Here is a 12,650-nt window from a genome sequence, read left to right on the forward strand (position 1 = left end):
ATTTAAAAATAATATTGGATTCTTTTAATTTGTTTTCTGGTTTTTAAGTCTTTTGGATACTCTCAGATGGTGCTTTGAGCTTTTCCTTGCAACCATAAGGGATGGAAACATATATATATATTTAAATGAAAGTTGAGATTCTCACCTAATCATATGCCTCCAGGAGCTGGGTATTTAAATAAACACCAACTATAGTGAGAGTTGCAATCAAATAGTGAGAATTGGCAACACTAATTGCTCTCCTGTTTTCAGGACAGTGCTATATAGAGCTGTGGGTTTGTTACCATATAGGTAGATGTGGGCAGATAACAATTTGCTTTTCCCAGGAACATTTTTGAGATTATATTTTCCCCATTCTGCATCAGAATAAAACAGTTCCCTATACATATTTTTTAAGGGGGAGAAAAGAAAAGAAATTGCTTTCCTTCAAATACCCATTAACCTAGTGATCAGGGGAACTCACCTAGCATAGGTGAGGCCAAGGTTCAGGTTCCTGTTTAGAGCATGGATTATAATAGGCAATTTTTAAAGAGTCAAAATTGAAACAAAATGATTCTTTCAAAATTTTCTTTCACAGAGAATTTCAAAAATTTCTGATTTCATTCCTAATCAGATCAAAACCAAATTCTGAAATCCTTTCCGAAGTGGCATTTATATTCTTCACACAGTTCTAGTCATGACTGCATCTGCCAAGGATCAATCTATTTAATGAGTGTTAAGATATATAAAAAAAACCCCCAAAGTTCTGATTAGTATAAAGAGACAGTTTTCATTAAATGAAAAAACAGGAACAATGCAAGAAAAGTCCAAGGCCTCTACTGCAGCTTGCCTATATGTCATCAAATCAGATACCACTACATCTTTGCATTCACTGTTAGTAGGAAAGCCTGTGCAATGTGTAAAGTCGTCACTTCGTGAAACTACACCAGTTTCTGTTACTGCACTCTCTCCTGCAAGGGATTAGCATTTGCAGAGAGTCTTAGAGCACTGAAGGTGGGGAAGTAAATATTTTAAACCCTCTAGATGTGCTGGTCTGAAGATGCACCAGATCCTGCTATACCTACTTAAGCAAATCTCTCTTTAAAGTGAATGGGTGCTTTGCTTGAGCAAGGAATGAAGGATCATTCCTACATCTACATTTATGTTTGTCCCAATGGCTGAAATTTTCAAAGTTGCCTAAGGAATTTGGACAACCAGTTCCCATTAATTTTATCTTTATGCTCTGTAAGAATCACTGTATATAGTACTAACCATTGATTTGGCTTGAAGTTTGGAAAATAGCCTTTTAAAACTTAATCAATCTTGAGTGTTAAATAGAAAATATGCAACTAGCCTGTTGCAGATTCCTGATTCTCAGGGCAGACCCTGGCTAGAACAGTCTGCACTAACCTATGCCAATCGATAGCAACCCTGATACACCCTGCCCCTCCCACAACACAACTGCTGTATCAGGAGCAGCTTTGCACCATTCAGAATTCTGGGAGAATTCTCATCTGGCCAAATCCAGCAGTTTTCTAGTCTGTTTGTGCCTGAAGGGCAGTGCAAAGGAACTAGAAGACATCAGAGAATGTGTCCCCATATTCTATATTTAAATGGGATTTAATGCTGGAAAAAGCACTCATTACAAGTGATTTAATAAGGAGAAATAACTTACAGCAATGAGCTGGTAAGAGTTATTCATCATGGCTATTAACATGTTGAGTAGAACAACCAGCGAGATGACATTATAGGTTCCAAACATGGTGGCCCCAACAAACTCAGTAAACTCATGTCGTGCTTTTACATTGGTCACATACAGATTGATGAGACCAAATATAGACCAGAATAATGACTGTAGTGTTTCAAATAACCTGAAAAATAAATAGATAATAACAGCAGCAAATATACATATATACCCAAATCTTTCCCCACATGCACAGCCAAAGCCCTTTGTGATAGCAGAGGACAGGATTTTCCCCAATATACACAGAAGTATGTAATTTCCCAGGGAAATTTTGGTAAACTCTCCAAACTTGAGTCCTTAAAGCCAGGCATCTAAATACATAAATAGGCCCTTCAGTAAATGGCTGATTCTATTCAATTCAGTGCTCAGCACCTCTGAAAATCAGGCCAGTTATTTAAATATAGATACCTACACTTGAAATTTTTTGGCTCACATGCCTAAAGTTGATCCCATTGGGGTCAATGGGAGTGTTGCCTTAACATCAGTGGGCCAGAACTGGACCTCTAAATTAATTTGGTGACTGAATTTCAGCAGTGGGTGTGCCACATGAAAGAAGCAGCAGCAGTGGATTAAAATGATTTGTTTGTATCAGTAAACAGTTTGTATATTCAACTGATAGTGTGCTTTGAGAGTCTTCTAGATAAACGGAGCTGTATAATTCTAGGGGCATTCCCATGCATACATTTTGTTTAGTAAAGAGCTCAGAAATTCAAAGATAAAGCAGACAATCACAAAATGACATTGTGCATCTACAGTTAAATTATAAAACATCCCCTTAGAGATACGGCTAGCACAGCAGCTAGAATGTCAAATAACAAGGTGCCATCTTTGAAACAGATCTGTAGGAGCTAAACAGTTTGAAATAATATCACTTCTTTGTAACACAAAGTTGTGCTAATACACTACAAATTATTATTTTGAGCCCTGATCAGCCCTATGCTCCTGGGCAGTGTGGAGCAAGGCTTTACACTATGTCTATGCAAGTCCTAGGGCCTGATTCTCCTCTCTTTTATACCAGTGCAAGTCAGGAGTAACTGTACTGGACTCTGGAGTTACAGATGTGTAAATCTGGTGCAAGTAAGTGGAGAATTGGGACCTGGGTACCTCTAAGGAGTGCAGCATGTCTTTCTGCAGTTCTTGTAAAGGCATAGACAGAATGCACCACTAAACTCCCCTGCTGGCAATTTCTCATGCACTGAAGAAGCAGGAGCCACCATAGCCTGACTAGACAACCCCTTCTATGTCCATAACCACTGCCAGCACCCCTCTTCAGATCCCCAGGGGAGACAGCCTAGTTATCATTGCCTCCCTCAACGTCACCCTGGTGGGGAAGTGCTCTTGGCACAATTTAAATGTAGGTGAGTAGCTAAATATGATTTACAGAACTCAGGTGGTAACAGCTGTTTGTATCAGAAATTTGATTCAGTGTGGAAGATGAAAGTTCAAGGAGAGAATTAAAATGCATTTAATACAGATTGAGCACTAAACTTGTCACTTGATATAGCTAAACTAAAATCACTGACTTTCAAAGTGAAGGAAAATAAATAACTGAAATTCATTACTATTTAGCCTGTAAGACAAAAGTGAGAATGTAGAGATTGAACATTTACAAAAAATTCAATTGAAGGGGGCCTTGCGCTCAGGCTTCCTGGCAGCCTGGGCTGATTTTTTCCCTTGTCCTGCTTCCATGGAACCTTGTCCATCCAATTTATCCACACACAATCCTGACATTTTTGAAAACTGGAGTTGTTCAGAAGATGCCACTTTAATCTTAACAAACAGAAATAGAAGAAAACCACAGCAACATTTGCCTGTAGAAGCAAACTCTTATCAGGTTAAATTTACGGTTTTTTGGAGCCAGATCAGTATTTTATTGCCAAAATTACACTATTATCTCATTTTAGCTGATAACCTTTTAAGTTAATTCTGTGGACGTCTTTCTAGCATAGCCCATACATTATCATAAAGTGCTGTAGTTATTAATTAATTAATTATTATTAATAATTTGTATTGTATGATCTAGAGACAGTCATGGACCAGGACGCCACTGTGCTAGATGCTGTACAAATGCTGAACAAAAGACATCTCTGCCCCAAACAGCTTACAGTCTGAGCCAGTCTAAGCAGTAAAATATTGCACGTATGAAATGAAAAGTAGATATGCCACTTACGTTGAAAATGCATTATTCTGCTTTTCACACCGTATTCCTTTGCAGCTGTTGGGTTCATTTGTTTCATAATAGAAGTACAGCTGGTTCAACCCATTTGCAAAAGCTAGCAGCACAAGACAGTATATGAATAGAAACTTTAAAATGTCCAGTAACATTCTTCCTAGAGATATTTGCAGAGGTCCCAGGTGAGAATTTGCAGTAAATAATGAGATCAAGCGCAGGGAACTAAAGATGTTCGCAATAGCAAACAATGCCTCAGCCACCAATGTGGGGTGCCACATATCCCAGCTTTGTCGTGAGAGAAACCCACTATACTGGAAAAAAAACAGAAAAGAGAAAGTTATACTTTTGTTTTCATACAGAAACCAAAGTTGTTCAGTTTTTTTGTTGAGCCATTTTAATCAGGCACCAATACAACAAAAATTAGCCCTTTTTGGAATGTACTGTGTCTGGTTTGTCTCTTCAAAGGAGTTTATAATCTTAATATTAGAACAAATATGGCTTGTGTGTTTGTCCTTATCCAGAACTTCATCTGAAGGATAATTTATACTAGTCTTTTTGTATTTTGTTATGATTTTGATGCAGTGAAAGGATTACATGTCTGGTCTTTTTGTAACTGTCTGTGACAGACTGTAGAAAAGTAGTACACACTGTAATTGTATTTAGCAAATTTATGAAGGTCTGGCTTTCTCAAAATGTAGAAAGTGGGTGCTGGATCCTGCAAAGTCAATGAAATGACTCAAATGAATAAGGACTCAATATATAAGCATTTGATAGATCAAGGCCTGATAATCACTGAAAAGTTGCTATACAGTAGATAAAGAATAACAATGTCATTTAATCTCCAGTATTAAAACAATGACAATATCTATTTGTTCTCCCTTTGAGCCATGCCTAATTGTTTACTTACCTCATTTTCAGTCAGTCTGATCCTTGTAATCAGGAACCTTTAACATTCCAAGCCTAGCAACAGGTTCCATGAAGTTGAAATGCATTTTAAAATAAAACCTTTCTAAATACTATTCTGTAATTTTTATCAGTTATCTATTGAGTATCCTTAATATGCTCTGTGCTGTACAGAACATTTCTGAAGACACAGGACTAAATTCACAAAAGGACTTATGCAGCTAACTACCACTTTAGGAACCTAGATCCCAGAATAAGGCCCAGTGGGATTCACAAAACCTCTGTTCAGCTGCTCCCAAAACACTGTAGGCATCTAAATTCACTTGATATCTACATTTTCTCAGTAAAATCTCCATAGGCACTTATGTTTCTGCCTCTGCGCATACACACTGCTACCTCAGGCCAGGTATCTGGACTTTTTAGCCCCAAAGCAATGCATGAACCAGAGGAAGAAAGGCATTGGAACTGTGGGGCCTGATCTGGTAAGCATGCTCAGAGTTTGCCTATGGGGGTCTGATCCGGTAGGCGAGATCGCATAGAACACCCAGTGGGGGAAAGAGGACCTCCCTCAGAACTTGTACCTCAGTCTACACACCTGGGGTGTGGGACCTGACCAACTCAAGTTCCCACTCCGATTGAGAGGGAGAAGGGAGGTGAACTGGAGTCTGCTATCTCTCAGCTATATGCCCTAACCACTGAGCTATGGGAGAGCCTGAGGTGAGGTTCCCTCAGTCTCTCCTGTTGAAACTGTTCCATGTGGATAAATGATGAAAGAGTCATTGGGTCACAGTGAGAGAAAGAACAAGCAAGCATGAGAATAATTCTGTAGCCTCGTGCTGAGGGCACTCACTTGGGAGAGGTGGGAGATCCAGTATCCCATTGTCCAATGACTTTTTTTAACTCTATATTCATGGGGTAAAGTTGTATCCCATAAGCATATATGTTGTGATAACTAAAGAACTGGTGGCCCTCCAAATATGTGGTTTTAGGACATTTTCACCTAGGCACATGTGAATTTTTTTTATTTTAGCATAAAAAACATTTTTCTGTATCAAAAATGTATGTGAGGTACAAATGTATTCCAGATGTGTTGCTCTATTATTTTGTCCCTTGGCTACACTGCCATATTTGCCATGGTAAGGTGGCCAGAAGAGCCACAAGCAATGTGGAGAATGCAGTGAATTTGTATGTGATGACCACTCCACATTGATCCTCATGTGAAAATGGCATATAGGCTCACACTGAATGAGACTCTTGCTAGTTATTTCAATTTGCTAGTTAAATAAAGGTTTTTTTTGTCTCAAACAAAGAATTGTTCTTAATTTGTGAATGCACTAGCAGGACAAAAATCCCCCACAACACAGTTAATGTAACTTTCTCATGGCAATGGATTTTAAATAAAACATTTGTCCTAAAACATTAATGATGTAGCTGCAGTGGAATAGCTTCAACAGGCGAGAGCATCACATCAGCCCAGTAGTGAGGACACACACCTTAAAGGTGGCAGAACCAGGTCAAATCCCTTCCCCTCCCTTCTCTATGGGAGTGGAGACTTGAATCAGGAGCCTCCCACAGCCAAGGTGTGTACCCTAATCACTGGGCTAAAAGTTAAGAGGGAGGTCTTCTTCTTCTCTCCCTCTGACTTCTTGCAAAAACCACATGGGTGCCCACTACCAAGAGAGGGTTCGCCATGGAGAATCCCAAGCAGAGGGAGATGCCTCCCTTCAGCCTAACTTAGGTGCCAAACTTCTGGGGGGGGGGGCGAGTTTAGGACACATCCCTCTCTTCCGCATATCCCATTGGCTAGATTAGGAGAGAAGATGCCTAGTGTGCTGGCTTTTGTGAATCCCACTCTGAGGCACCTCTCTCTCCCTAGTCATTGTATAAAGAAACTAGCTGTCAGACGTAGGCTTTGTGAATCCCAGTGATTTTCTACATGTGTAAAAGGCATGGCAATGTGAAGCTAGCCCATAATCCCTACTGAAGTGCTTACAGGGATAATAATACTTCCCTACATGTGTAAAAGGCATGGCAATGTGAAGCTAGCCCATAATCCCTACTGAAGTGCTTACAGGGATAATAATACTTCCCTAAAGGGATGTTGTAAGGATAAATACTTTAAAGCTCATAGAGTGCTTTGAGATTAATTGATGAAAAGTGCAATATAAGAAATAGGTATTATTATTATTATTACTACTACTAAAGTCTAAGTCCAACAGACACAAGCTACATTTGCTCCCTTTGTGTCAAGTCATATCTATCTTGGTGCTTATATGGCCCTCAATACCACAGCACTTGAGCACCCAACAATCATTAGTGGATTCATCTCCTGGAGGTAGGGAAGTGCTATTATCCGCCTTTTACTGACACACAGGAGAGAAAAAGTGACTTAACCAGAGTCACACAGAAAGTCTATGACTGAGCTCTGAAGGGGAGCCAGCCCTGTTGGAGTCCCCAGCCAGTGCCCTAGTCACAAAACCGTGTTCCTTACTCTAGTGACCTTCCTCGTAAAATCAAGCTTTTATTACTGCTAGCATGGTGGAGCCAATACAGCTGTGCAAGAACCGGACAGATGTTATTCTGCCTCATGCATCGTTAACCAAATCATCAGTTCAATTCTGATTGTAGAATCCTTATTACTGGTGATGACGTAAGTGGCAGAAAGAGCACACCTTGTGCTGCAGCGTCATGGCTGAGTTTGCAGTGCTAGCAGCCCAAAAAAAAAATGACTTGCAAACTGAGAAAATTTAATATGGAAGTTACTGACAGAATAAAGGAGCAACTGCTCCTTGTCCTTTTCACAGTGACTTTTCTGAATATTATTATAATATAGCATAATTTAGACATCACCGTAAACTTACATGGCACTTTTATAAAGATATAATAAGAAACTGTCCATGTACTGAAGAGATGACATGATCTGATTGAGCATTTGTTGATGGAGAAAGAGGGAGAGAACAGGAAACCTGCCAAGTGCAGGGGATATCATAAATGAAGGCATGTAGCGGAGAAGACTGAGAAGTGAGAAGAGAGGCTTGGAAGGAATTTAGAGAGAAGAAAAGTAGTGAACAAATAAAAACAAAGATGTCATTAGGGAGAGGAGGTTGTAGTGACTTGAAGGGGATGGCTAGGAACTTGGATATGCTAACAGACCTGAAGTCATTGAAAGGATTCACAAGGGGTATAATGGGGCCAGGGAAGTAGGAGAGGAAGATTACTTTAACTACAAAGGTTTGGATAGATTGGATGGTGGAGAGTTGAGAACAAGGGTGAGCAGAGAAGAGAACTGAAGGAAAATATGACCGATATATGGACAAATATTTTAGTAGTGGAGATTATGTGAAAGGATGGATTTTGTTGATTTTTAAAAGGAGAACTAGGAAGAAGAGAATTGAAAATGACTAGGAGATTGTGAATCTGTTATATGGTCAGAAATGTGAAGTGATAGAGAAGGAAGAATGGTAAATATTATTTTGGAGAGATATGATTTGAGAGGCTGACGATGTCAGAAGGACACTTGGAGTTACAAGATTAAAACATAATGAAGGAGGTGAAGAGTGGAGATGTAGGTTTGGGAATGATCCACATAAATGTAGTAGTTGAAACTGGGGAGCAGATGATGTCAAGAGGAAGATGTATAGAAGGGATTGAGAACAGAAACTAATGATGCCAACAAGTTAGGTGTAAGCAGGGAATGAATTCTTCCCTGACAGCTAGCTGGGAGGAGGAGAGACTTTGGGTGTGTTTAATGTAAATACAGTTTGCTCCTGGTCTGCTTAGACATCCAGCAAATAGAGCGATGTTTTGCTCAAAGTAATCAACTTTGGCTGGTGTTGGGTTACAAATCACTTTAGTACTGAATGCAGGGGGAATTAAATGCTGTTACCAAAATGTTGTAATTATTGTAGGAATACAAGGAAGCAGGACTGTGCTTACCCTGCCCCAAATGAGGGGAGTCACCTTCTGCTGAAAGGACCTCGTTAAGCCTGGGGCTCGAATGCCAGAGCCCTGTGAAAGTAAGAGGGATGGGGACAGATGTCCCACCCAGGGGGTGTGTGGCCTCTCCCTAGGAGTCCCCAGACTGCTTTGACCTGTTCCTCCCCAGTGTTCAAAGAAAGAGCTAAATAGGCTTCCTTGGGAGCCTCTTTGGTTATTTTAAATGCTCAGTCAGAGCTGAAATCACTTGAGATGGGACAGTGTTTCTGCCCAGCCTGCAAAGAGCTGAAAATCACTAAGAGACTGATGTGCAGAGGTCACAGGAGAGAGGCAGGTGGCTGCAGAAGATGACTGACAGTCGGCTGGCAAATGAGTGGCTGGTGAGGCGGAGAGGCGCAGCGAGCAGCCAGCAGGGGTGCTGGCAGAGAAGGTTGGCAGACGAGTGCCTAAGAAGCAGAGTGAGTAAGGTGCCTCCTTACCTCCACCCAGGGTGGCAGGTGAACTCTGCAGATGCACCTCTGAACTCTGGGTCTGCACTGACCAAAGATAGCAACTATGAGTTGGGAGCAGAGAAGGAATGGGCACGCTAAAGGGACTTTTGGGTTGCTGGATTTAAGAACCTGAGGGGAAAAGGACACTGCCCAACTTACTTCTGGGTGGGTCTTTTGCTCATGGTTTATGAAGCCTGTTTGCGGTGTTTCCCCAAATTAATGCTGAGTTACTTCCCTCCTTTTATTAAAAGTTTCTTTTCTACACTCAGACTCTGTGCTTGCAAGTGGGGAAGTATTGCCTCTCAGAAGTCCCCAGGTGTGTGTGTAATTTCCCCAAGTTACTGGGTGGGGGCTTGAGATGGTTCTGTTTTGTATCAATGGAAAGAAATCCGGCCCAGGTTGCTGCTGGCTTCGCCTGGCAGAAGGGTTACATTGGGAAGCAAGGAAAGATGAAGAACTATGGATGAAACTGCTGACATACTATTTGTCAAGGAAAGAGAAGAACCAAGAGAGCACAGAATCACAGATATCAAGAGGAGAAAAAGGAGGAGGAATGAGATTCACTGACCAGGTCAAAGGCAGAAGGAATATTAATAAGAGCAGAAGAGAATAACTGCATTTTCAGGCCATGGAATGAAAAAGATACTAGAAGAAATTGATACCTATAGTTTGAGAGACAGGTTATAATAAGCACATTTACTCAGGAGCTCAGTAACTCCTAAGAAGTGAAAGAGAAAAGGGAAAACAGATCATTTATGGAGAAAACAGCCCATTAAAAAAAACTAGTGAAAGAAATATTAGCAAATGGGCTGCTCTAAAGATGCTAATATTTATTTCATTTTTGTTAGTTTTTTATGAACCACAAGTGGCTGTTTTCTCCATAAATTATGTCTTTGGACATTCCTTCTTTATTTCTCAGGTGTTACAAGGTGCCTCAAAATATTCTGATTATAATCTGTTATTTAAACTGCAAATTCCAATTTGTATTGCTGTATCATTCTCCTTCCTAATCATTATGACTGAAATCTGCAAATGTTCATGGAGTGCAATTAGGCATTTCACTGTATATCAAATGTAAGAGTTCTCTAGGCCCTCAGCAAATCTAAGAGTTAACATATTTCTTTGTGTGCACTGTAATTTTATAATTTGTGTCTGCAGTAATTTTATATTGAAACTGAATATAAACTGCATCTTAGATAAAGACAGACCATGATAGGACTGAAAATGGACTTGCTTAATAACAAGGCCAAAAAATATCCTTACTACAAAGAGACCAAACCAACCCAGTCAAAACTTCCTACCTCCACTGGCCTTCTGTAAATTGCTCATTCAATAGTTTTCTCAAAAACAGTATGTGTATATTTAGTATATTAACTCACTTTAGTTCATTTGCACACTATAGGGTCATAAAAAGAATTAGGATATGAGATGGCTGTTTGATAGTATGTCGATATAGAGTCATGAGACATTGAGTAATATGAAGTGACTACAGGAACATGAGATTTCCCGTACAAGAGAAGATCATAGATACATCAAGTATTTTATCTTGATTACAGCAATGGCTTATATTCAGTAATTCAAAGAAGGTAAAAACACAAATTTATCCTGACATCTGGGTAATGCAGAGCTTTGATTCTGTAATTCCACAGTGCATGGGCCTGACTTCAGTGGGCTTTGGATCAGGCTCTCTGTGGAGGGTTCCTAACAGGTCATCATCTTAAACTGACCAACCTCTGATGAAGCATGAGATTTGATTTCTTGGGTTGCTCATATTGTAAGAATTTAGAGTTTCTGCACTCCACTTCTAGCCCACACACAACCCTTTGGCACATTGCAAAGGCAGACATTTACTTAATAAATACTTAATACATAGCAGAATTGCATAGTCCACACCTATGGAAAACGGAAGAAAGCAAAATATGGACAGATTAGAACTATGTAAAGACTAGAACTTCAAAGCAAATTTATCATGTATGTTAATGATGCCAAAGGAATATGAAATAACAGTTCTTGATGATTATTCACAGATAACCATACACAAGATTAACATCCAAGTCAGTTGTAAGCATTGGGAAGGTGGCCAGATAATTACTTTTTACTCTCTAGAGCAGAAACAATAAATACCAAAATTATCATATGATTCTAAGGAGAGACAGTGTGGTCAAGTTGTTATAAAAAGGAGAATAAGGAGACCTCGTTCTAGTGGAGGAGAGGAAAGTGATCAGGAACAGTCAGCATGGATTCACCAAGGACAAGTCATGCCTGACTAACCTAATTTGCCTCATATGATGAGATAACTGGCTCTGTGGATGAGAGGAAAGCAGTGGATGGGTTGTTCCTTGAATTTAGCAAAGCTTTTGACACGGTCTCCCACAGTATTCTTGCCAGCAAGTTAAAGAAGTATGGGCTGGATGAATGGACTATAAGGTGGATAGAAAGCTGGCTAGATTGTCGGGCTCAACAGGTAGTGATCAATGGCTCCATGTCTAGTTGGCAGCCGGTATCAAGTGGAGTGCCCCAAGGGTCAGTCCTGGGGCCAGTTTTGTTCAATATCTTCATTAATGATCTGGAGGATGGTGTGGATTGCGCCCTCAGCAAGTTTGCAGATGACACTAAACTGGGAGGAGTGGTAGATACACTGGAGGGTAGGGATAGGATACAGGAGGCCTAGACAAATTAGAGGATTGGGCCAAAAGAAATCTGATGAGGTTCAACAAGGACAAGTGCAGAGTCCTGCACTTAGCATGGAAGAATCCCATGCACTGCTACATTCTAGGGACCGAGTGGCTACGCAGCAGTTCTGCAGAAAAGGACCTAGGGGTTACAGTGGATGAGAAGCTGGATATGAGTCAACAATGTGCCCTTGTTGCCAAGAAGGCTAACGGCATTTTGGGCTGTATAAGTAAGATCATTGCCAGCAGATCGAGGGACGTGATTGTTCCCCTCTATTCGACATTGTTGAGGCCTCATCTGGAGTACTGTGTCCAGTTTTGGTCCCCACACTACAGCAAGGATGTGGAAAAATTGGAAAGAGTCCAGCGGAGGGCAACAAAAATGATTACGGGGCTGGAGCACATGACTTATGAGGAGAGGCTGAGAGAACTGGGATTATTTAGTCTGCAAAAGAGAATAATGAGGGGGGATTTGATAGCTGCTTTCAACTACCTGAAAGGGGGTACCAAAGAGGATGGATCTAGACCAGTGGTTCCCAAGCTTGTTCCACCGCTTGTGAAGGGAAAGTCCCTGGCGGGCCGGGCCAGTTTGTTTACCTGCCACATCCGCAGGTTCGGCCAATTGTGGCTCCCAGTGGCCGCGGTTCACTGCTCCAGGCCAATGGGAGCTACTGGAAGCAGCGGCCAGTACATCCCTCAGCCTGCACTGCTTCCAGCAGCTCCCATTGGTCTGCGAAGCCTAACCTGCGGAC

The 12,650-nt window shown here is 40.8% G+C and overlaps 1 protein-coding gene across 2 annotated transcripts in view; it reads right to left on the minus strand.

The window, feature by feature from the left end:
• The window catches only part of TRPC4 (transient receptor potential cation channel subfamily C member 4), a 210,054-nt gene that overhangs the window by 19,533 nt on the left and 177,871 nt on the right, over positions 1-12,650 (minus strand). For both annotated transcript variants that reach the window (XM_073342454.1, XM_073342464.1), the window contains 2 exons: positions 3,894-4,207; positions 1,655-1,850 (listed from right to left, as the gene is read on the minus strand). In XM_073342454.1, the coding sequence (XP_073198555.1) occupies positions 1,655-1,850; positions 3,894-4,207 (510 nt within the window). The remainder of the gene's footprint in view (positions 1-1,654; positions 1,851-3,893; positions 4,208-12,650) is intronic.

Source organism: Lepidochelys kempii, chromosome 1 (assembly GCF_965140265.1).
Source record: "Lepidochelys kempii isolate rLepKem1 chromosome 1, rLepKem1.hap2, whole genome shotgun sequence".
Lineage (NCBI taxonomy): Eukaryota > Metazoa > Chordata > Testudines > Cheloniidae > Lepidochelys > Lepidochelys kempii.